Source organism: Myodes glareolus, chromosome 17 (assembly GCF_982192425.1).
Source record: "Myodes glareolus chromosome 17, mMyoGla1.1, whole genome shotgun sequence".
NCBI classification, from domain to species: Eukaryota; Metazoa; Chordata; class Mammalia; order Rodentia; family Cricetidae; genus Myodes; species Myodes glareolus.
The window spans coordinates 38807543-38833678 of record NC_142042.1 but is presented as its reverse complement, the minus strand read 5'-3'; the positions used below and the strand labels follow the sequence as shown (position 1 = coordinate 38833678).

Below are 26136 nucleotides of genomic sequence, written 5' to 3'. Positions count from 1 at the left end.
TGGCATAATCTCCACATTCATGTGGCCAGCATGTGACAGAGTGAAAATGTAGCTCAATGATATTATTACCCTTTTCCCTGAGTTTAGTGATCCATGATCCCTCTGAAGAATAATTATGTGGACGTTTTTGCATTTTCATTGCCCATTTGTATTTTCTATGGAAAGCTTTCTACTGAGAAGTGTTTGTTCATTTAAAAATACAGGGGAAGCAGAAGTTGTTTTATTGAGTTGAGTTTTTTTATATATTCTAGAGACAACTCTTTTATCAAATACCATATCTGGGTGGTTTTTTTCCCTTTGGATCTATGAAAACTAGAGTTTAAATTCAAAATCAGAAACATATCTCCCTTTGAATGTTAGCTCTTGTCCAGGTCTGTGATCATTATGAGTTGGTTTTGAATTGAGTGTGAGTTACGAGTCTTACTTCCTGCTCACGTGTCTCTTCTGCAAAATCCATCCTGACTCACGTAGAATTTTTTTGGTTCACTTTTCAATACTGAATGGACCATAAGTGTTACTGTCAATTTGCACTCTCACTTCTGTGCTTTAATATGTATGTTTGTAAGCTTGTGCCACAAGTACACAATCTGTATTCATGGTAAAACGTTTGGGAATTGGAAGTCTAATTCTGGCTAACTGCATTCTGTTTCCCTTGTATGTTTTTGATATCTAACCTCTGGCATCAGGTGAACTTTGGGAAGTGTTTCTCAAATTCTGAAAAAAAATCAAGTGGAATTTTTCTATTAATAGATGGGGTTATTGACACAATCACAGAATAGTACTACCTTAGCGAAAGGAAGTCTCCCAGTTCATTGCACTGGAATGTTTTTCCATTAATTTTTTTTTTAAAAAAATATGTGATTCTTCATAGATTTTAGTTATTTTTTCAACTTATTCGTAAACATTTCATTCTTTTTAATGTGCCTCCAAATGAAAGTATCAATTTTTAGATTATTCATTATAGCCTGGCAAATCTTTGAACTTGATACAAACATGGTAAGTCATAGATTAGATTGCATTTTAAACTTGACACTCCCGAAAGAGGGAATCACCTTCTGTGAGAAATTTCCCTCATTGGCTTGGCCTATGGGCATGTTTATAGCGCATTTTCTTAATAGGTAATGGACGTAGAGGGCCTTCCTACTGTGGGTGGTACCATCCGTCAGCAACTGGGTTTGAGCTGTATGAGTAATGTAGCTAATAGTGCCTGTGAGGTAAGCTTAGAAGCAGCTTTCCACATGGCCCCTACTTCAGTTTCATCCTGATGTTCCTGCCTTGATCTCCTGCCCTGACTTTCTTTGTTTGATGGATTGCTACCTGAGACTTGTAAACCAAAGTATAAGAGGACATCTTTGAGTGCATTTGGATCTGTGGTATTTGAGGTGCTTCTACGTTACTTGATATAGTTGTAGCCATTTATTCTCAGTGCCACGCAGCTTCCTAGGGTATGAAAGTATTACATCCACGTACTTTATCTTAATATGAAACATTTTCACTTCTGCTTTTGGGAATATGCAACAATGTTTACATTAATATTTTCCCACAGGACTTTGGATGAATACATTATACTTTATTTTCGGGTATAAAACAACAGGGGCAGGGAAGCAAATGGGTGACTGCTGAAGCTACAGCCCTTATCTACCAAAATGACTGTAACAGTCTACAGGTCTATGGTTAGTGCAGTGCTTTTTAAACTAGAACAACAACCCTGTATGGTCTACTTTTACATTTTGCACATATCCAAGTACATAGTCGTGCTTAGTTATAGCTCCAATTTTCATTTTACTGTTGAATAATCACGTAAGACTTGACTTTTGTTAGACTATTTGACTTTTCTTCCTGAAAGATTATGTAATTCTTTTGTTCTTATTTAGTGATTGTCCTATCTTAATTTGTAGGAATAATTTATTTATTATAGTGTAAATATATAATAAAGATGTTTGGTACTGGCACAATTATGGAAAATTGATCAATTGATCAGAATACAATTGAGAAATAGATTCTGTAGGCACTGAAGTTTAATTATGGGAAAATGACTCCAAATGACAAATGGTATTTAAGGGAAATAGTACTTCATTGATTATCTATATGATGTGATTTTCAGTATTAAAGCATATAAATATCATTTTTACAGGCATGTTTCACTAAAAGATGAGGTACACAATAGCAAATCTTCCTGATTAATACTAAAGGAAGCTTTCCTGACTTTGAAGAACATTTCAAGTAAATGGGCAAAAAAACCACCAACTGTATATTAGAAAAAAATAATATACTCAACATCATTAAATCTATTATTTTTCTTTGTGAGAAAAATGTGAAAAATATGCCAATCAAGATCATAAAACTATTTCCAATGCATGTGCCCAACAAATGATTTTAGATCAGTTCAAAGAATTCAGAATTTAAGCTATTTTGGAAAATTTCAAGATTCGCATTATAAAATAATTTGGTTATTCATTAAAATGAGTTTTTCCTTAATTTGATCTAGTTAAACTGAAGAACTAACAGTGAGCATGATGAATTGGATACCAGTGGGTTGGAAATTAATTAACTCTTGTATAGTGGAAATCAATAATCTAAGTTTCAGACTTCTGAAATCCAGCATGCTTATTTATAGCTTGGGAATAGAAATGATACATTAATAATTAAATTTTATTATTTAACTATTCTGTTTCTAAAATTGAAAATAAAGGACAAAATCAAACAAAACCAAAAAAAGGAATCCCCAAACTTCTTTTTGTTGCCTTAAATGTCTACAGAACACCAATGTGTGAAAAGATTAAAGTAAATACCCATTGAGTCTAACAGATATGTTTACATTCCTAAAACTTAGTATGTTATATACAATTGCTTGTGGAAAATATACCACTATATTTATGATTGCAACAAAAACTTAAATTTACTTTTAGAAAAGCCAGTGTACTAGTACTGTGTATTTACTACTTAGTAGAAACAGTTACCAAGTTTTAATAACCTGTGGTGTGGGTTCTTGATTTAGTATCCCTCAAATACTTGATATCACAGCAACCAGGCGGATTATTTTCAGTACACACTACCTACGGTTGAAATGGATCATCATCATATACATGTACCTATGTTATTTTGAACTTATTTACTGATTTTTCTCTTTTGAATTTGCATGGGCTTTAATTACTTGGAGATTATGTTAGGAAACTAATTGCTATCCTGATCCCAGGCAGTTTGGTTAGTTTTGTGTGACACTCATTTTTTTTAACACCTATTTTGAAAAAAAAAAATATGATGAGAAGATCTCTCCCGCAGCTGCATCATAAGACTCGTGAGTTCATGGCTGTTGGATTTCACTGTCGATTTTAATGAATCCTACCCAATTAAAGCCTTGTGCCTATTTTTCATGAGTCTATGATCAATACAATCGATGACATTTATATAACTGCATAGATGTAATTTTTCTGGGGGTATGGAAGATGAAGTCCGTGTTTTACTGTGTTGCAGAGCTGTGAGAAGCTGGAGAATAATTTTGATGACATCAAGCACACGACGCTTGGTGAACGAGGAGCTCTCCGAGAAGCAATGAGGTAAGTCTGGGTCACCATGGCAACAGTCACAGATGTGGTGAAGAAAAAGTCATTCTTCATTATTGGGGGAACAAATGAGTTCATCGCCACCATTCAGCTCTGTTCTCCAAGGTATTAATTTGTCAGTGGAGAGACTTCCCTTGAGGCTGTACTTTGGTTTTGAAGCTGCATAAATGTTAAGCCTCAGTGCACAGTAAAAAATGTAAATGTTTAATTTGTTACTTAAAATGCTTACGGGGTGTCTTGTTTTATATTTATACTAAATTGTGCAATTGAATGAAAATATTGTTCATCTAAATTCTGTCTGTGAGTAGAAAATAAACACTGTGTGAAGGTAGCTAAGCTGAGTACCATTTCCTAATTAATATTTAACTTGATAAGCTATACTTAAAATTTTCATTTTTCATTATATTTTACAAGATTAAAAATTATTTTTAAAATGAATTACATTTTCTCAATATTTCAAAGCACAGAACCATTTTCTTTGGGTGGAAAGACCTATAAGTAGCCTGATTTTTTCCACTTAACATTACTATTTTAATTTTCTCAAAAATCAACCAGCCTTGCTATCTTGTTTTCAGTGACTTTTAGCAAAGCATCCTTTGAATTCATGTGGTTAGATTCAAGGAAATATTTAAATAGATACCAACAATTTCTGAGCAATAAGTTTATCGTCCTTGGAAGAGGACAGTCACAAACAGCACCATCCCTGAAAGTTCCCAGTGTGAAGCTCACAGTGGCCCAATCTGCGTTTGTGCAAAGAAATGGTGTACTTTCCTTTGTTTTCCTCGGGAAGCAATGTGACGTAAAAAGTTATCTTAATGCTTATTTATGTTAAATGGTTTTCAGGTATAGAAAGTTAAAATATGACAACCAGGAAATCTAGCAGACTGGCTGGTGGCTTAAACACAATTTTGTTATTGCTGTCACACAGCTACCATATACTTTAGTTTAGAAGCCTCTCTCATTTAGCAGCCTCCCTTTTACCATGCAAGCAGCAGGAGAAAGTAATTAAATTTAATAGAAGCTGCCCTCATTTTGAAGCCACTTCTATTTAAAACCACAGGGGGAGGTAATTAAATTTAATGGAAACAGTAGCTTCTACACAAAGATACATGGTACTTCTGTATAGATGATTATGATGTCACAAATAGGGGAATAATATATTACTAGTGTGCAGGAGAAATTACCAGCCAGAGCAAGGGAACCTATTTTATTGTTAATGTCTTTGCTAATAAAAAAGATGGAAAAATAAAACTGAGTACGCAGTAGAGAATTTGTGTCTGTATAAAATGCAGTGGCAGTCTAGCAAAGTTTAAGTTACTGAAAATAATTATAAATTAAAAATGAGGTATAAAATATGCTGTAGGAAAGTCTAGGGCAGAAATTATGAATGAACTCCTGTTTTTAAACATGTATTTTATTCTTTATTGAAAACTACCACACTGTTATAAATTGAACATGTCATTTATGTAGCGCTTAGATTATACTATTGAATATGTGAATTGTGCATACTAATACCTATTTAGAAACCATTTTTTTGTAATTTAATTTCTATTCATCTTGAAATAAATACATAGACAAACAGGAAGACAAAGAGGATGCCAGCTCCCATGCTTTTGAATAAAAGAACTAAAGACTAAAAACACAGAGAGAATTGAAAAGGCTATGTGAATGGATGTGGATGTGAACGAGGGAAACACAATGAACGGAGAGACTTGTGAGCTGTGCATGGGATCTGTCCTCAAGAAAAAAACAAGTTGAACTGTAGGAGAACAGCAGATAAAAATTATAAAATTTTGCCAGTTTATTTTAAAGTAAATAATATTTAGAACATACTGAGAAGGATTGCTTTTGGAGAAGAAGTAGGAATGAATGGATAGGGGTGGGGAAACAGCATTAATTACCTAGGTGGAGTGACCTCTGACCACCCATGCAATGAGTAGGGCAACAGCCCAGATAATTTAATTCAGAATTTAATCACATGGTGGTGAAATGCACTTGTTTACTTAGGCTGAATATTTTATGTGTCCACATACACAGTGCACATATGAATGAATGTCTGGACTCTCCAAATGCAGTGAAATAGTTTAGCAGCCAGTAGCATTAGACGATGTAGTATATCACTCATAGGCACCTTCTGCTTTTTAATAATCAATAACTTAGTCTTTTGCAAGAAAAAAAAAACCACCTAGACAGAAGAGATCTCAATGGGATTCATGAACTTTCAAGGAGAAAAATGCATTTCTCTCTCATCTGTGATCAGTTCTTCATATGAAGGGTGGCTGGATGAATGCCTGGCTTAGACAGGTGAAGAGGAGTGTTAGATGCTCTATGGAGTGAAGAACAGGATGCTGGAACATGAAGGTGTGCTTTGAAAACGGCAAGACACTGATGGAAAGCAAGCTTTTGTGCTCATGTGAATAAATTATTTTTTATCACAAATGTGCATGCAGATGGACTTCTTTTTGATCAATACTAGGTCTCTTCTATGTCATGAATTCCTAAGTACAAATAGAGCAGTCAGAGTTTCACTGAGTTCGAGGACCTCAGAGCAGGTTTGGGGCATTGGGGAACAGGTAGAAAACAGCTTATAAGAGCCTGTGCTAGCCAAGGGACTGACATCAGGAGGCCCACTGAAAAGATTTTTTTGGTAGCATGTGGTACAGGTCAACTTGAGATAGAATCTAGTGTTCTGTGAAAATAATTTAAATTATTTCAAGGAATCTTTCTAAGGATTTTAAGGATATTTTTTGATGTTTTAGTTTTTATTGAGCTGTACATTTTTCTCTCGTCCCCTCCCTGCCTAATTCCTCCCCTTCAACCTCTTTCAAGGTCCCCACGCTTCCAATTTACTCAGGAGATCTTGTCTTTTTCTACTACCCATGTAGATTAAATCCATGTATGTCTCTCTTAGAGTTCTCATTGTTGTCTTGGTTCTCTGGGATTGTGATTTGTGGGTTGATTTTCTTTGCTTTATGTTTAAAAACCACTTATGAGTTTATGATACAAATAAAAGCTTTGGAATTTTAATATCGCCAGTCAGTAGCTCTCATTGACAAGAATCCCTTTAAAGATATAGTGAAGTTATAGAGATAAAGTACCCAAATTATTCAGAACACGTTGAACCTATTAATAAGTGATATCAACTTTTGCTGTTTGAAAGGGGAAATTACTTTATATTCTTATCTCAAATGACCAAAGAAAACTTCTTAAAGAGTTAAATAAAATAAAAATTAAAGGGCCAGATTCCAATGTGTTGTAAAGTGACCATACTTCTGAGGCTTGATGAGTAAAGATAAACTAAATATCATTGGAAATAATCACAAAGCTTTGATCACATTAAAACTTATACATTGGAAAATATTAGCATTATTTAAAGACTTCACTTCACTGTATTGCCACCTGTACAACAGATCAGAAAACGAACTTGGTCCGTCACTAGAAAATAGTGATTGAGGTGCTCCAAAATGTTCAAACAATGTTTTGATCTGGCAGACAAATATATAAGGTTTAAAAGTTTGTAAAATTTTTTGCAAATGGCTATTACTTTAGTTCAGTGAGAAGAGCAATTCTGAGTGCTAAGATAGCCATTCTCACTTTCTCAGAGCCCATGAAAAATGGAAATTACTAATACCTTGAGGAATGAAGTGTCAATAAACACTAAGAGCCTTAAAATAAACATGCCCTATCATATTAATTTACCATCTATAAATGCATCGTGCATAAGCCATAGAAATTATGGAAAATATGAAGATTTTTTTAAATAATAGACTATATTGATCCAATTGAATAAGATTCAATTGTAACATCAACCATAATATCAGTTTGATCTTACCTTTCTGTAGAGTAAGTTTGAACATTTCAGAGACTTGATGTGAGGCGTAACAATAAGAGAAAGGAATAATTTTTAACCAAATGTCACAATGTGTGTATTTATTTTTCTTTTAATAGCATGAGGTAACTTTAAAATAATTTGCTTCTGTCATATATGTTTGTGGGGGAAATTTCACTATAGTCTTCATACATAAAATAGCAAAAAGGATGACTTATGTACTCATGTATCGCCCATCCTCTTGCTCCTTTTTTGTGGAGACCTTCTACAAAGTTTGTGAAAATGATTATATTGAAGATATGTATCTAAGCACAGGGGAAAAAGCCACCTTTTCCAGGTCAAGTCTCTGGTCCACTGTATGATAATGAATTTAGCAGTAACTTCTTGCCTCCCTTTCAGACTATTTTCTGCTTAGCTCAGCTGATTGTACTCTGTCACCACTTCAAGGTGATTTGATTTCTGCACTTTAATATTTGGTGCTTGTCTTGGACCGTGTAATGAAGGGTGAGGATAAGGGGGGGAGAGAGGTTCTTTCATACATGTGTCTACTCAGAGTCCCAGAGGCAGAAATGAACAATGAATATAGGTGGTTGGCCCATAGAAATGATACGAACTGAATAACCTGGGAAGGTTAGAAATTGATTCTGTAAAAGAATGTGATATAGAACGTAATATTTTTCATTGAGAAAGACAAAAAGGTAAAATGTTTTGGCAGTCATTATAAGGAACTTAATGACTGTGTAGAAATGCAAACTGGTTGGACTGAAGGACCTAGCTCTACGAGACCAGTATTGGAGAACCAAAGTGTTCAGATTCAAGCTAGTACTGTGTTAAGAGGAGCTGGCTGTTGAGTGAGGGTTGTTGCTTCTAGGTCTTTATCATAGAGTGGAGCTGCCAGCACCTCAGGAACTGAGTCTTCTCCTCTTTGCTTGTCTTCATCACGTGTTGAGATTCTTGTCACTAGATGGAGATGTTGAGTTGTACAATTTCTGTTTGCTGGCTTTTTTCCTGGTGTGTGTAATAGTATTTGAAGGTGCGACAGAAACTCAGCATAGATGCAGAGTCCAAAAATATATTCTAACCATGTCACCTTAGAGAATTATTCCTAGGAGATATAATCAGTGTACATGTTTTTTGAATCAAAAGGTTAAAATTGCTGTAATGTGCTTGATTCAGAAATATAAATAGCAACCTAAATTGTATCTAGGAAGATTGAAGTCCACAGTATATTTCAAAATAAGGATAGGTTATTCAGGTTTCCAAGCCTATTCTGTATCAATGTAGGAATCTAAGTATGTCTTTAATTTCACTCTGTTGTTAATATCCAGTGATGGTGAGACCAGTGGTTATCTATTGCCCAAGTCATTCCACTGTGTAGTTGAACTTCAGCATTGCTTTATCTTTTTATTGTATCCCTTGCTAAACTAGAATTTCTTTAACCCACTCTCCATCATAATTTGAGCGACAAATTACCTTATTGAGAATTTTCTCCATCTAAATAAGGACATTATAACTGTCCTACTTTTTATGTTTTAGAGATAAACATACATATGCCTGTGGGTACATAGGCATGTGCAATTATGCATTGTGCCTGTGTTTACTCAGTATATACACAATGTATGTATATAAAATCTCTCCTCCAAGTCAATGAAAACTCTCAGTATGAGAGCATGTACAGATTTAGAATTTCCTTTACTGTTTCCAAATGTACATTAGGTTTGCAAGCATACAATCAGGTTCCATAAAATTATTTTATAATTTTAAAAGGAATTTTTAATATCTGAGAGTAGAAAATTACAAAATGTAGCAAACGACTAGAAAATCGAGATCATTTAAAGTAGGCTTCCAAAAGAATGCAAACTGAATGAGAAATGTTTAACAAAAATGTTTATAACTGAAATTATAATTCAATTAATTTCAATAAAATATACTACTAATAAATTTAAATTAATATAGAAATAGGTAGGATTTTCAAACAATATGAAAAGTAAGAAAATTTTCTTTTCTAAAATTCTGAATATATTATATGATGCTGTCTGTGATTTTAAATGGTTTGGAATTCTAGCATATTTGTGTTTCACATTTCAGGAATAAATACACATCCCTCCTGTAATCAGAAATATTCAGGCATCCGCACAAATTTGAAGAATGTAAAATGTTTGTAATTATGCCTGTAGGTAAAACGCTGCTTCTCTTCTGTTTGAATTGAAATTTGATACTATGTTAATGATTTTTGTTTAAATACTTTTCTTACATTGGGTGCATCAACAGGTCTCACAAAAGCCCCTCTCCCAGGTCATCAGAGTGCAAGTATCCCCTCATAGGGGAGAACTTTATTGTGATCATTTCTGTTACAAATAGGTATTGTCAGGGTGACAGTCATTTCTTTGATTTGTTTTCTGTCATCTAATTCATAAATAAAAACTCAAGCTGGCTACTTTTAGATATTTGGAATCTGAAGGCAAAAGTATATCGTTGCTATATTTATAGATAATGCATATGTTATTATATCATTGTTATATAGTCAGCAAATACATATAGTTAATTGTGTGAAATGATGAACATAGGTAATTAATTTCATGCTAATTGTACAGTGTAAAGATCATTGCATGCAACACCTGTTTTCTATCACCTGCTTTTCACATTCTTAAATACTAAGACTTTTTATTGACTCAGCTTTGTGGGGGAGACAGAAAGCAACTGCAAATAGCCTGTTTAATTTTTACCATTCATGGGAAATAGGAAGAGGTATTTCAGTACTTACTAATATTTATTAAAATCATAAACACGCTCAGCAACAAGACTTCTGGATTGTTTAAAATTTTGTCTCAATTTTATATACTTTATAAATTATATATATACTAAAATTTATTTTTATTTTAAGTGAATGCATAATTTGCCTGCAGGTACATGTGTTCATGTGTACTTCAGGGCTCATGAATGTCAGAAGAGGGCATCAAATCCCTTATAACTGGTGTCATACATGGTTGTGAGCTGCCATATGGGTACTGAGAACCAAACCCAGGTCCTGTGGATGAACCCCAAATAGACTTGACCACCAAATCATCTCTCTATCCCCTGAATAAATGTATTCCACATAGCATTGTTTTTACTATTTTATAATTTAATTAGGAGTCCCACATCAAGAATATTGATTATATAATTACCAATTATAAGTTCTGTGAAAAGCTAGCACAAAGGAATTCAAGTGCAGGTTAACTTAAATGATTATGAAATCCATCCTTATAGTTACTGACAACAAAATTGATATGTTCAACTTGGTGTGACTACTGTGCTCTATGCACTCCTTGAATAAGAGCAGTAGTTTTAGAAAAAAAATCACCTTCATATTGTGAATGCTGTTTGATGACCAATTTATTATATTTGGAATGATCACACACCATTAGAATAACTTATTAAAATGACTCTACTGCCAAGAACATCAGTAGAAACCACCATGCAAAGGCCAGGAAAAGGATTCCAGTCTCCTCTTCCTATCAAAGACTGCTTCTTACAGTTTAGATCTGCAGTTCTCAATTCCTAAGGCTGTGACCCTTTAATACAGTTCTTCATATTATGGTGACACCCAACTATAAAATTAGTTTCATTGCTTCTTCATAAGTGTAATTATGTCATTGTTATGACTTGTAATATAATTACTTGATATGCAGAATATCTGATATGTGAACTCCTCTTGTGGGGTGACAACCTACAAGTTAGAACTGCTGGCCTAGAAGGAAGGGGGGCTGCTTCTGTTTGCTAGCAGAGAAGATGCAGAGCTGAGTTTCCTCTGGAAGGCTGATCTTCTGAGATACAGGATTTGAATGAGCAGCTAATAGCTAAAATTGTTTAGGAGATAAAAATTGGTACTGTGAGGATTAGCTCTAATTTTAAGGATCTATAATTGAAGTGGCGCATTATGATTTTAATGTTTTGATAATCTTGTTAACGAGCTGTTGTGTATATACTATCATATTTTAATGTAGTTACAGAGCTTAAGTAAACCATAAAGTAAATTGCTTTTTGAATCAGGCTTTTACAAGTGGAAAATTAGTGGTTTACATGTTTTGAATATGTATTTTGTAATTATATTTGGCATCTTCTACAACTTAAGGAGAATAATAGAATAGATTTATAGATCGTAAACTATTGTTTAGGAACACATTGACATTTTAAAGAAGCCATTATAGTCAGTCTGGGTGGATTTTAGAATGTGGTAAGATGCAATGACTGGATGTCACTATTTCCCAGTCATTGCTTATGGATAACTTACATTGACACCCCATATATATCTCATTCTTTTTCCTATATTTAGTTTGATAAAATAAAACTCACTTTATTATGAAGAACTTGTAAATCAAAAACATCACGTAACTATATTAACACAGCTGCCCATATAAGCACCTTCCCAGACACAAACTCTAGCCATCTCCGTGAACTTTATGTGCATGGAGTAGTCGCTCCGAATTCAGAGTCCATGAAGCTTCCTTTTGCGTTTTACACTTTCACTATAAACCACATTTTTATGCATGTATCTGGCAGGAGCAATGGAAAGTCCACAATGGAGTGCACACTAGAAGAATAGTAGGCTTTGTGTCCTCTTTCATGATTCATGTGTCCTTCACCTCTGTTCTGCCCCCTCATCATCTAGCATTACACTTTATTGTTCTCTCTACATGTTATGCTATACCCTCACACTAATTTGTTTGCATATATATTTATGATGGGCTATGTTATATAATACATATTATTTAATAAAATACATAGACTTTCAGTCCTTTAAATGTAGTATTTCTATAATACTCTAATATTTTTGTAGAGCACCCTGTTTTAATTACTTTGGGCATAAATATATATGAGGGAGAACATGTGTTCCCTTTTTCTCTTTCTGAGATGACGTGGCCTTCCTTAAGGCTATACACTCTAATTCCATACATTTCCCTGAAATTTTGAGATTTCATTTTTCTTTTGAGCTTAATAGTATTCCATTTTATGTGTATAGATTTTCATTATATGTTTATCTATTAATGGATTATGAGGTTTTATTTATTTCCTTGCTCTAGTGAAAAGAACAACCATAAATAAACACGGGGGTGCAGTTATCTCTGTGGCAGGATATGGAGTGCTCTGCGCATCTTTTCATGAGTGAAACAGCTGGGGGATATAGTAGTTCTATTTTTTAAAACTTTTTGAAGAATCCCAAACTTATTTTCATAACGAATGTATGAATTTCAACCTCATCAGCTCTGATTAAAGGTTCCTCTTACCCTACATTCTCAACAATATTTGTCAATTTTTTTGATGCCTTTCATCTGAAGTAAGGTGGCATATCAGAGTATTTTTAATTTGTATTTTCCAAATGACTACTGATGTTGACTGCTTTTCAAAGTAAGTTTTGACCACTTGTATCCCTACTTTGAAAAATCATTAGTCCCCTTATTAATTATCAGTTTTGTTTACTTGCTATTTCAGTTCTGATTTTTTTTTAATTCTGGATATTAACATCCTGTTTCTCGTATATCAGTGTGTAACACCGAATAGGAAATTAACCTTTTTAGCCATTATTTCACATTATTAAGATATATGCTACATTTTATTCATTGCTGATGTTTAATTTACTCTAGGAGTAACAAATATTCCATTCTGAGAAACAGTGAAGATAGCTAGTAAGTTACAGTTATTTTGTTGTGAATTTGTGGCTTTACTGGAAAGAGAACGTAACAACTAGTTGAAAACAGAAGTAAGCTGGCAGTTTTACACCAAGGATCACATAGTATCTAGTCTCAGCATCCTGGGCCATTTGCTTTCAGTAGCTGGGCATCAGATAAGCAAAGCATCCAAGGCTACATGAAAGAGAGATTGGTTCATGTTCCACCAGGATTGTTTAAAAACAAACAAATGAACAGTCAGCTGCATTGGCCTCAGGAGTGTACTATTATCCTCCTTGGTTGGGATTAAAATGATTTAGGTATCTCAAACTAAAACACTGTGAATCATCTAATTTCGGTAAGAACCTGGCTGAAGGACACTAGTATATGCGTTATAATCTCTGAACTTCTGTGATGTTCCATGAAATTTAATTATTCATTCAAGAAAATAAGCAGTCTTCACAATAAATGATATAATCTAGTTTATAAAGTTACCAATATACAGTCAAGGTGAAGAATAGGTATCAGGACTCCTGAATTAATGGGCATAAAAATTATGTATGTGGTTTGTACTTTTAACTGTGAAACAATAACCTTGCAGTGAAGCAGAATTATGTTACTCACTAGCAGAGTTCACCACCACGTGGTACCTCTCTCTGGTCTTTCAGTTTATCTATTACTCTTAACGTTAGATGAAGACTCACAGGCTACACCTCATGTGATGTCGTGATGTTCTTACACAGCTGCTTGGGATTCATGTTGTTGTCCAGGGCTCTAACTCCTGTACACATCTAAACACAAGCTTCCAGAAATCAAATTATTAAACCTTTATTTAATAAACCAAGATATAATGGGCACAAATGTTTTATCTATATTTTTAGAGTGAAATGAGTTCATACATTGAATACTCTGACTTCTTCATCTCTTTTTTTAAAGCTCTTAAGATGCTAAGTTCAAATGCTTCTGGTCCTATTTCTAAGTTTTTGCTCCTATGAAAGGCAGGTCCCTTCTCTCCTGCAAGAACCCTGTTTATTCTAGCCTTCTCAAAAATCTCTTAATTACCCCTCTCCTGTAACTCAGCCCAGATTTGGAATTAAATAACCTTCTACAAACATGCATTCTTACTTATTTTGTATATCAAAAATCAAATATAATCTTCTTACCATTTCTCTTTAGGTTCTGGTTTATTTTCTTTCCTTCTCTCCCTCCCTGCCTCCCTTCCTTTTTTCCTCTGTCCTTACCTCTCTCCTTTCTCCTCCCTCCCTCCTTTCCCCCTTCCTTCATTCTTCTCCTCCCTCCCCCTTCTTCCATCTCTTCCATTCCTCTCTTCCTCCCTGCCTTCCTCTTTTTTCTATTCTTTAGGTTTGATTTTACACTGTAGAGCAAGCCTGCCCTGATTTCTCATCAACTTTATTCCTCATTTTCCATACTGGGAATGTAGGCTTGAGCTACCACATCCAGGTGTATGGTGAAATATGCTTGTGTGTGTGTGTGTGTGTGTGTGTGTGTGTGTGTGTGTGTGTGTGTCTGTGTGTGTGTGTGTCTGTGTGTCTGTGTGTCTGTGTGTCTGTGTGTCTGTGTGTCTGTGCACATATGTACAAGTGTATGTAGGCCAAAGGGTAATGCAGGGAGTATCCAACCTTACAGAGTCTGTGCCTGAACCTATAGCTCACTGTTTTAGCAAGACTGGGTGGCTGTCAAGCCCCAGGAAGCCTCATGATTTACACTCCTAATATTTGAAAGCCAATGCCATACTAGCTTTCAAGTGCACTCTAGGACTCCGAATTCATGACATCATACTTGTACAGTACTTTGCTAAACTTACCATCTCCCCAGTCTACCTCCATGTTTCTTGTCATTACACTTCCAGCTTTAGTATCTCCTTGTTAAACAGGGACCAGCTCAAGAATCCATGAAAGAAGTAAGCATATGGTACAAATTAGAAAGCTGGAGTGTAGAGCCAGATTCATTTCTTTTGGAAATCTTATTCTCAGAAATTTAGAAATCTTATATATTTATGCCCAAAGTTGTTAAAACAGTGTGCTTGACTAAAATATTAGAGTATTAGAGAAGTGCTACATTAAAGGAATGAAATTGTATGTATTTTATTAAATAATATGTATTATACATAAAGGCCATACAGCTAAATGAATGTGTAGTGTTTGTATACTCAAATGAATAGATGATGAATTTCTGTTTATTTGTTTTGATATTCAATCATCCTTACATTTTCTGAGGATCCTGAAATTCTTTTTAGTGCACTTTCAAAATTTGGCCTTATTGCCATAAATTAGTCCTCTCCCATTTAAGGCCCATTACATTGGCTGAGGGTAGAAGTATTAGCAGTGATTTTATTTAGAGGTCTTCTATAAAGTCAGCCTTCGGTGGAGATGGGTGTTTGTCACTGAACCACAAAGGTAATCCTTTTAGTCAATATCTGTGCTATGCTTACAAAACAATTATCTCCCCTGTATCTTCCTTTAGCTTTCAGGAGCATTTAGAGTAATCCCTTCCCCCCTTGTAGATGGGGGAAAAAAAGATTTACAGCAAGGTTGGATTACTTGCTGGCGTTGTATTCATCATTGTCATATTTTTCCTTCATATTTCATTTTCCTTTCATTCCCTTATATGTTGTTTGTGATTCTGTATTCTGTAAGGGAATATTCCTTGAGACATTCTCGTCCAGAAGTGAGAATCTGTTTAACATTTCAACATCTTAGGTTAAAAAGATGTTTGAGAGATCATACATTCTTATATGTAATAGTGAAACAAGGATAAAGTTTTTTATATCGTACAGAGAAAATGTTAATTTGACATATGAAGATAAATGATTCCATATGAATTAAACATATTTACAAATTAAAAATATTGGGTAGCCAGTTGTTTCCATTAATTGTAGCCTGGCAGTTATTCCTTGAGGTGAGTCATTTTCCTAAAATGAAGGAACATCATTATTTTGTATCAATACAAAACTTGTTGTATTCATAATCACTTGGGATTATTTCACAGTCCTTTGCTTGTGTATAATTTTGTGAGAATCAATTGTCCTTACTGTAATGCATTAAAATATTTGCTTTTCAGGGACATAACAAATACTTTTGTCACACATATTTTCATAAATGCTCCAACTATTTTAGAAATATATCTGGATAATCACATTATGAACAAACCTGAAACTTATATTAGCAAACTAAGAATTTCCAGACATATTTGAATTACCATCTGCCACTAGTAGGTATTTCATCAGCCTGCCTCTGCATAATAGCAAATTGTTTTAATATGGAGACCTATAGAAATGGAGTGGGTAAACAGATTGATCAGCATTTTAAGATCATGAGTAAATCTGTGCAACATGTTGTACATGTTATATATTTATGAGTGTGTGACCTCGGATGCTACCCATACTTCACTATGCCTCTGTTGTTGTATTATTGCTCTGATATTGGTTACTAAAACTGACCTTTACAGAAACAAAATAAAACTCCTTCATGTTTGAAAGTTATACTCATACACACACACACAGCATATTCAGCACAGATATAGAAATACACAAAACACACACACAGTGTAGCATACTTCATAAGAGACCATCTTTGTACATTCCAGATTTATCCTTATTGCTACAGAAAGTAATATTGCTAAAGAAAGCAATAGTTACCATCTCTGAAAACCTCTAAATAAGCTAGAGACTTGTCTTCTTTTTTTCTTTCAAGTTCTCACGGTTTTTTACGTCACACCCTCCTCTTTCCTTTTATTGTTTTTCTCTGTCTGTTTTTTAGTAACCTGTGCCCTTTCTGTTGTCGCTTCCCTCCAGAGGGAAACATAGGTGTTTGTTCTTTTCATTTCCCAATTTCTGCAACTCTCTCCTTATGGCAGTGATCACTAAAAATATTACTGATTTCATATCTTACCCTAAGGAACTTTTTCCTATTAGGAAGCAAAGCCTTCATTCTCTTGCTCTTTCAAATTTTTTACACCGTTAGAAGCATTTTTGATTTCTTCAGGGTTCTCTAGTTTGAGCTGAGAATATTGACTGGTCCCTTGTCCTTACACATTCTGTCTAGAAGCTGGAAAAGTTCTTTCCTGTGCACCTAAACATATAGTGATGTCATACAGCTTGTTCAACAAAGCTGATCACTAAAAGTTAAAGCAAACCAAAACTGCTTTCCTTAAAAAAAAACAATTTCCATTTCAATAAAAGCATTTATTCTGCTTTATATTTTCTCGAAGAAGTATTTCATTCAAACATTTTTAATCTGCATTCTTGGCTCTGATGATCTCATACCCCTCCTTGCACTGTATCCAAGGCACACGTACCACTATTCCCTGTGGCTTTGTTATCTTTGATCCCATTCCTAAATCCCAGGCAACTGAGTGTCCTCTCCAGACTTGAACTCAGCATCTGAAAAAACATAACTTGTTCTGTTAACCCATGTAGCTACTCTCCTGCACTCCCATGCACTCACTTTGGTCCTGTCCTGGAGAATGAATATAAACTTAGTAAGCTCCTTTTTCTCTGTGAGCTGTACTTTTCAACTTGACTTATTTGAATTGCTATATAACTGTGCCTTTCCTGATTTGAGCAAAATGTTTTACTTAGTGCCAAATTAATACTAAACTATTGTGTCTTCTAGATATTTTATATAAAAAAATTCACTTCTTTGGTCAGAATTAGTTATTAATTGGTCTTGCTAAGTAAGGAGCAATTAAGAACAACTTGGTCCTGTCAACTTGGCTTGATGCTTCAAAGTGTAGGTTAACAAATCCTAAGAGGCCAAGTTAGATTAGTTTTAATTGAGCTTTTTATATGACCACTTAAGCACTTGCCTTTCCGAAAGTATGTTTTTACAGCTGCAATATGCAACCTGTTATCTTCCACTTCCTTTAATTCCCTCTTCTCTGGAGAGAGTTCTGTGTCATTGAGTGTGCTCCACCTGGGTGAACACAACCAAATGACTTCGACTTTAGTCTAGGAAGATAAATATCACAGAGACTCTATAGGGAGAGATAAAGTAAAAGATACAATGTGGACTGTCTAATTAAGGCTTTATGAAATAAAAACATTCATTTGTTCTTCTTAATAATTTTGCGCAATGTCTTAAAAATCCCAAGATTTCACAGATAATGAGGTTTAGAATGGAGTTTTAGAATGTTATTTATAGGATGCAATTTGCATGATTATTTTAATTGTTTCCTATTTTTAAAAATCAGTTTTTTAATTTGTGTTTTGTCTACTTGTATGTATGTGCACCATGTACATGTCTAGTGCCCATGGAAGCCAGTAGAGGGTATTGTATCCCCTGGGACCAAAGTTACTGGCAGTTGTGAGTCACAATGTAGGTGTTTCTAACCACTAAGCCATTTCTTCAGATCCTGCTTCCTAACTTTGTACTGTTACATTCACAGATTTGTTTGTTTTGGATTAAATTCTATATGTGTTTTATGTGATATAACATCTTATTGTATCTTTATTGCAACACCATCATTAGATACTGATAGAACTCACAGAGAAGGTACCATTTATACAAAGCTTCAGACTTGATATAATAATACCCATGGCTTATGCTCTTTCCATACTCAAGGATACCTACATTAATACAAATTGGAACTACAGAAAGAAAATTTACCATTATAAAAATTGTTGTTCTTAATATGATGTGGTAAAATTTTCATCACTGAGTAGAGGAATAAAAATCTTTGTTACTATTGCTCAAAAAATTACTTAACTTAAAAGTTATTTAAATAAATTCTAATTTTTTAATTTATATATTTAATTTTGTGTATGTGTGTATGTAACACAGCAGTACAAATGTGGAAGTCAGGTGACAACTGTTCTAAATCAGCTATTTTAGGGAGGAATTTCAAGATGATTGCTTTATTCAAGCAGACAGACTATTGGCCATATTACCTGTATTAATCAAAGTAGGAGAAAACTAACTTCCTGATTTTCAAATAATAAAATATATATATATTTAAATTGGAGATAACATTTGAAATATTTTTCATCTCTTTGTTTTGTGTAATCATATTTCAAAGATATTATAATAATGTACAACTATGTTTTCATTGTCAATATATGCATTCAGCTATGCTGTTTGGAGTAGCTCTGTGTGTGTGTGTGTGTGTGTGTGTGTGTGTGTGTGTGTACATGTGCAGATGGAGTCAAGGGTTTGTTGTTGAGTGTCTTCTTCAATTATTATAAACTCTATTTTTTAAAACCGCATCTCTTGCTGATGTAGAGCTTGTTGATCCAGATAGGCTGATTGGCCAGGAAGTCCTAGGTAAAAATCCATCTGTATCCACCTCCCCAATGCCAGGATTATAGGTATGCATTGTCATGTCAGTTTCTAAAATTGTTCTGGGAATCAAGCTCAAGTCCTCACTCTTGTTGCCATAAGGCGTTATTATTTTTTAACCTATTGAGTTATTTCTTAAGCTCATCATTTTTCTTAAAGCCCCTTTTTGATTAATGTCTTTAACTTTTTTGTGGGTTATTTTGTTTTTTAGCCATAAAATAATCATGCACAAACTCTTCTGCTATATATAAAGTAAGAGCTTGAAATGACAGGATTATTGCAGTAACTCAATGATCTATTAGGAAGAAGAGTGCTTCCTGGAGGGCAGTCCAATTACAAAATAGTAAAACAGGACCAAAGCACGATACAGTGTTTGTCTATTCGTTTCAGTAAGTTTAGCACAGCAGGGTCTGTGTCATTCCTCCTGGCTGGTGCAGCAACGCTGCAGTGTGAAATGTGACTGCAAATGGGAATTATTTAGAGATATCATATGTAAGTTAATAACTTTAGCCATAGAAATGAAATAATCACATGGCATTTAATATACTTAATTTGCTTTTATTGTAATAATGCCATACCTTGGGTTTGAGAAAATGATGTATTCATATGAAAAGACTGATGAACACGAATGAGGAAGACATGTTAAAACTAAACTTTGAACCATTTAAACATTACTTCTACTGGAATCAGTTTTTGTAGCTCTGTATTTATTGCTGTCCCGATGAGCCTGAAGGTGCTTTAGATTCTCTGAACGAAAGTTACATAACACACACACACACACACACACACACACACCTTGATATTGCAAAGTATAGACATTCTGAAAGTTAAAATTCAAAGCCATATATAGGACTCCTATATATCATCAAAACATTCATTGCATGAATCTGTGGAAATGTAATTCTTTTTTTTATAACAAGAAGTCTATGTACATGGAAGGTCAACTATGTTAGGGAGGACAAATAGTAGCTTAGATGACCACATTGGAAATAATTAGATCAACCTGGATTATATATGTATATATACAAGTATATGTCAGCAATAGAAGGGGCCTCTTTGAAAGGTTGAAATTAGAGGAGAGAATAGCTAACGGAGGGAGGTGATGAGAGAGTATTGGTGTCTGATTGGAATTAAAATACACAACACACCTAAATAAAAACGTCTTCCAATGACTTATCATTATGCACAAACATATATGCTAAAAGTAAATAAAATGAGAAAAGATTAATTTGTCCAAAGTTACAAGACCAATACCATATTTTTGAAAAATCAATGAATAGTCTGATGGAGAAGTCTCTGAAGCCTCAGGAGGATGTGGCTGCTTTGGGAAGTGACAACAGCTTCTAAGTGACTCTGCTCTGCGAGAGTTCTAAGTCTTTGCTGGAAACATATAACTCTGAACCCGAGAAACACATCTTGTCATTGCAGGCAGCATGGGGTGAGGTGCAGACTGCTGATGTAGAAACTGGACAGTGAGAGCAGACTCGCAGCCCTGCCCTTGACTTACTGATATTGCATACCAGGGCAGAAAACATTGTCTCAATTGTGTGTTCATATGTTCATAATTAAATAGTTTAGAAGACTGAAAAAATTCACCAGAGCCAACTACCAGATTTGTGCCATATCCTACTGCAGAGCTATTTGGGAGTCAATTTCACTGCTAAAGCCCCTGAATGTGAACCTGAACATCGTGAATCCATGTCTTCACCTCATAGTCCAACCTCAGCCCACTGCAATCTGACATCCTTGTTGCTCTGTGTTTGTCACATACATGGTTCTCTTTAAGTGTAAACACTCAACTCACATGCTGATATGTTTTAATTTCATTGATTTTGTTGTTGATCTTTTATATCCCACTTTCTTCAAACAGGAATCAAAGCAGACTTTGTATGATGCTTGCATGGAAATTTGATAGTACTGGTTGAATAAGAAAATGAATAATATTAATAATAGTTAATACTATTAACTAATAATATTAGTTCTGCAAACTGAACAAGAAAAGTCCTGAAGACATAAAAACATGCTAATCCAAGGGTAGTTATTGTACATAGATGACTATTCATTTTTGAAGAAATGAGATCAAACATTAAATAAATTTTTAAAAGACAGGGAAAAACTGAAAGAGGAAAATTGGCTTTTTCATTTTCAGTTTGGGGGTACCAATTATCTGTGTGCCCTGCTTCTTCACCTTCAGCTCTTTCAAATGTGACCATCAATGTACAAAGACGTTACAGGAGAAAACTGCAACCCAATTTACACCATCAGTACTTCGTAGCCACATTTTCTACTTTCCTTTATTCAGGAGACTCCTAACTGAGTTGCTGTATATCTTACTTATTTGTCTTTCATTCGTCGCACAATCAAATGTAAGTTTCTTTAACACAGGAAGTCTGCGTATTTGTTACTCACACAGCCTTTGCGCATAGAGCAGTTGCCTGGTAATAAGGGCGTTTCTGAACATTGGAAATTCTCAGTACGCACAGGATGAGTGAAGGACTCAATGGGCTTCATAATTGCACATGTTTGACAAGTCCAAAAATAACACACAGGGGGGCGATGGATGCATAGAGAGTAGATGGATGGATGGGTGACAGATGCCATATAGATAGATGATCAATGGATTTATGGTAGATTATAGAGAGATGATTGGTACATAGGTTATAAATATATGATAGGTTGCCAGATGAGAGAAAATATATAGGTGAAAGATAGTGGACAGATGTTGGATAGGTAATTGGAGGATAGAAGAGAAATAGATAGTTCTGCTATGTCTTCATAGCCAACTGACTCTAACATCTTTGTACATTGAGACTAATACATTCATGTGAGCTTCATCTTACTGAACTAATTACCTCCCATGTTCCCATAACCAAATAGCATCCTTTGGTATTACTGTATGAGCTTACTAATTTTTCAGTGGGAAAAAGAATTTAGTTGATAAGAATTGGAATAGGCTATGGAATGAATGAGCGAATGAGTTATTAAAAGAATGATGAGAAAGAAAATGGAGATAGTATAAATAAGAAACTTTCCCCCCCTACCCGTGACAGCAGGAGCACATAACTCGTAAGAGGGATCTTTAAGAAACAGTACAAGAGGAGGTTACATGCATAAGTAATTAATCATAAGATACACGTTTGATCGAATCACCTAACACTAAATGGGGATAAATGGCCAGAGAAAGGTCCAGTGGTTACAATTGGACTTAGGTAGATGTGAAAGTTCTATTTGGAGTCCCCAAACTCTTCTTTTAAAAGGCAATGATGGAGATAGCTTGTTGTTGTGGTGGTGGTGGTGGTTTGTTTTTCTAGAGAGGGTGTAAGAATGTAACAGGACTGGAAAGGAAAGCAAGAGAAAGAACATTTTATGGAGTTTATTCTAGAGAAGAATAGAAGTTAGATCAAAGAAATAAACTCGGGTACTACGCAGTTCCTATTGCTCAGTGACCTGCTGAAGGTGACACTATGACCCCAGATTTCAGTATGTAAACGATATTCTCCCTGTGTATAGAGGTTTTCACTAATGGTTTAGAAGGGAGGAAAGAAGGAAGAGCTGAGTAACAGAGTAACCAAGATTCCGTGGCCAAAGTTTATTTGGGACTATGATAGAGTTTAAAAAAAAAAATCAGGGATGAACCGAATTACTAAAAAATGGAGAAGCATAATGATGATGATGATGATAGTTATAATTAGTAAAATGCTGGAAGTGGTAGTGGTTTGTAGCTTGTGAACTGTGTGTCAAGAGCTTTTTCTGCATATTCTGTATAATTCTTATAATAATGAAGATTATTATGTCTATAATGCGTACAAAGAAGTATGCTCACCCCTGTGAAGATAAAATCACCAACAGATAAGGAGTTTTGCATAAGAAAAGGAAGGAGGGCTTCGGGCTGCATGCCGTCACAGTCCTCCTGTTTTGTCTTTAACCATAACCACTCTGCTGTACACATCATACACGGGTCCAGCCAAGACCCTACACTGCTCAAGAGCCTGCCCTAATGGGGTAATTGACCAAGCCAAATGGGTAGTATGGGAAATCTGGTTGGGATGGTTAATAAAACAGAAAAAAAAAAACACTGAGATGACAACATGGTTCTGTTTTTGGGAACGTGGCCTTCCCCCCCCCCCCCTTCTGCTCTTCTCCAATGGAACAATTCGACGCCACAGGTATAAAATACTTCAGTCACATTTACTGAAGATTATCCTTTACATGGGCTGTTTTTGAGACAAAAGAGTTTTGATAAGACATTGAAACCCTTGTAATTTTGTTATAGATTTTTAAGAAAATGGATTAAAGTATTCTCAGTGGAATCTCTGTGGGAAAGCATCGTGAGGTACAATCTCAAAAACTGGGTCAGACTGGGATAAAGATCAAAATCATAGAGTAGAAACACATATTTATTTCAGATTATAATGGATCACATAATTTGCTTCTCACCTTTGCTATTTCAGATAACCAACGTGGACTTCCAAAGTTACATTTTTTTTTTTTTTGCCACCCAAGATGAAAACTTATTCATGTGGGTTTATCTTTGCTCCCAGAGATCACTATTATATACTGGGTGACTTTCTTGAGAATGTGCTAATTGATTACTTAAATAAGAACCACATGACCCTGCAAGGGTCTGAGTTGATTGTTAGTGTTAAGCTCCTAAGATCTACTAAATTTACTCAAATGCATGAGCTTTATTCTATTCTCACATGATATAGCACAACTAAGTAACCACTGCACAAAAATATCTGCCCCATCTGCTTTCCATGGAGTGAGAGAATGTGTATTAATTATTGTAAAACGTGTAGACTTCCAGGCCCCCCTTGATCCATGCCCCAGTGGACTCTTCAAAGGAGCTCAAATAGTAGAATGAATGCCTGAAGAAAGGTGGAGAGTTTTAGCACATACAGAGCATGTTTGCTTGTCTTCAAAGGGAGAATGGATTTTTTTTTAATGATAAGAAGAGGTGGGAACAGAGTCTCTGACCTCATCTTGGGTACAAAAACATTCAGAAAGGCTTAATATTGTCCTGTTTTTCTACATGACCAAGATGGAATTTATGCTGCTGTCTTCCAAACTAGCAAGTCTGCTCTCATTTGTCAAAACTGACCTTTGCACCTTCTGTGAAAGGCACAATCAGATGTCTGTGAACACAGATGGGCTACTTAATCACTGAAGTGAATGAATTTTAAACTGTTTTAGATATAATCATTAAATTAAGTATAAAAATATGACTTTTGCGATCTTCCTGTGCTTAATACTTGAGTTGGCATGAGACTCTTTCTTTCTTCCTTTCTTTCTTCCTTCCTTCCTTCCTTTCTCTCTCTCTTTCTTTCTTTTCTTTTTTTGTTTATTGAGACAAGGTTTGTCTGTGTAGACCAGGTTGACCTCATACTCACCTGCCCCTGTCCTTCTTAACTTTTACTGTTAATCATTCTGTGATATAGCTATTTTTATATTAATGAATTTCAAAATGGTCAAGAAATTTGTTGGTGGTCCTGCATAGAGTAAATGATAACTTGAAAACTGCGAAAGTGTTTTACTTATTATTTGAGTGTTATAGAGAAATTTTTCAAGCCATGGTTGTTGTCATGTTCTGTGCCTATCGTCCACATAAGTTATCCTGCATTTGCATAGTTGTTTATAAAATCTTTTTTTGAAAAAAATCCTCCATAATCTGTGTTTTTTACTTCCCTTTTTCTGAAACAGTTGTATGGCATTTCTAGCCAGTTCTCACCTGCTGGAGACTTGAATTCAGAACAATTTTTGAGTGTGTACCCTCACACACAAGCACACTCACACACACACACACACACACACACACACACACACACACACACATGCATCTTCATGCGTACACACTTACACATCCACCAACTTAGAGCTCCAGTGATGAGAAATGTAACTACTGGGTAGATAGGAGCCAGCTAAGATCCAATACATTGTTGTTGGAGACCGACTCTTCCACAGAGGTTTTGTGAACCTGGTATTTGATGAGGTAACATGTTTTACATAGCAACGTTTGTAGACCAGAAGTAAAGACTCTGCAGTAGCTACTAACTATGTATTGCAATCAAAAAAAATAACTTGTCAAAGTTTGTCACAAATGTTAGAATGCATTCTTATCTCACCATATGCAATTGTCAGTTCATAAGCAACATCAACTTCTGATATTGAGTGGGAACGCCAAGATTTGTTTTAGCACAGAGAAATAAACATTATCTAAGACAGCGTTCTCATCCCCCTCATTGTAGTTCTGGAACCATATTCAGCCTGGAAAAATGAAAGGTGGGTGGGAGACAGAACTGACACCAGCTCCAGTTAAAAGGACAGCAGTAGTTCCTGTAATTCGTGATTTCTTATACAATATCGTGTAGTAACAAATGTAGTCTCTCTTCAAAGTTCTATGCTGAATTAGAAGAGGAATGATGCAAATTGTCTTTGGGCCATATATCCAGCTTTCCATTCCGTGACATGGTCGTAACTGATCTTTCTTTTTAAAGGGATTTTTTTTTCAGCAAAATTATTTTCAAGCATGTCAGGTATTTTTGTTTGTATCTAGTGGTTGCCTAGCTATCATCTGCCACCTCAATTTTCACTGAATAATACATATCTGTAACACACACACACTTGGGTGGCTTTTCTCCTCTGTCAATGATTTCAATGCAGGAAAGAGAATGCATAGCAAGACAAATGTGTTTTATTCTATTATTTTTATACATTGTCCTTGTAATTGTTTTCAAAATAAAACTCTGGCTAAATATAAACTTTTACTATTTCTTGTCATTTATAAAAAACAGATCCGTCCA

At 34.9% G+C, this 26136-nt stretch overlaps 1 protein-coding gene across 1 annotated transcript in view; it reads left to right on the top strand.

The window, feature by feature from the left end:
• Dpyd (dihydropyrimidine dehydrogenase) overlaps nucleotides 1-26136 on the top strand; it is an 801706-nt gene that overhangs the window by 101385 nt on the left and 674185 nt on the right. Inside the window, exon 3 of the mRNA XM_087897615.1 lies at nucleotides 3475-3557. Coding sequence (XP_087753741.1) covers nucleotides 3475-3557 — 83 coding nt within the window. The remainder of the gene's footprint in view (nucleotides 1-3474; nucleotides 3558-26136) is intronic.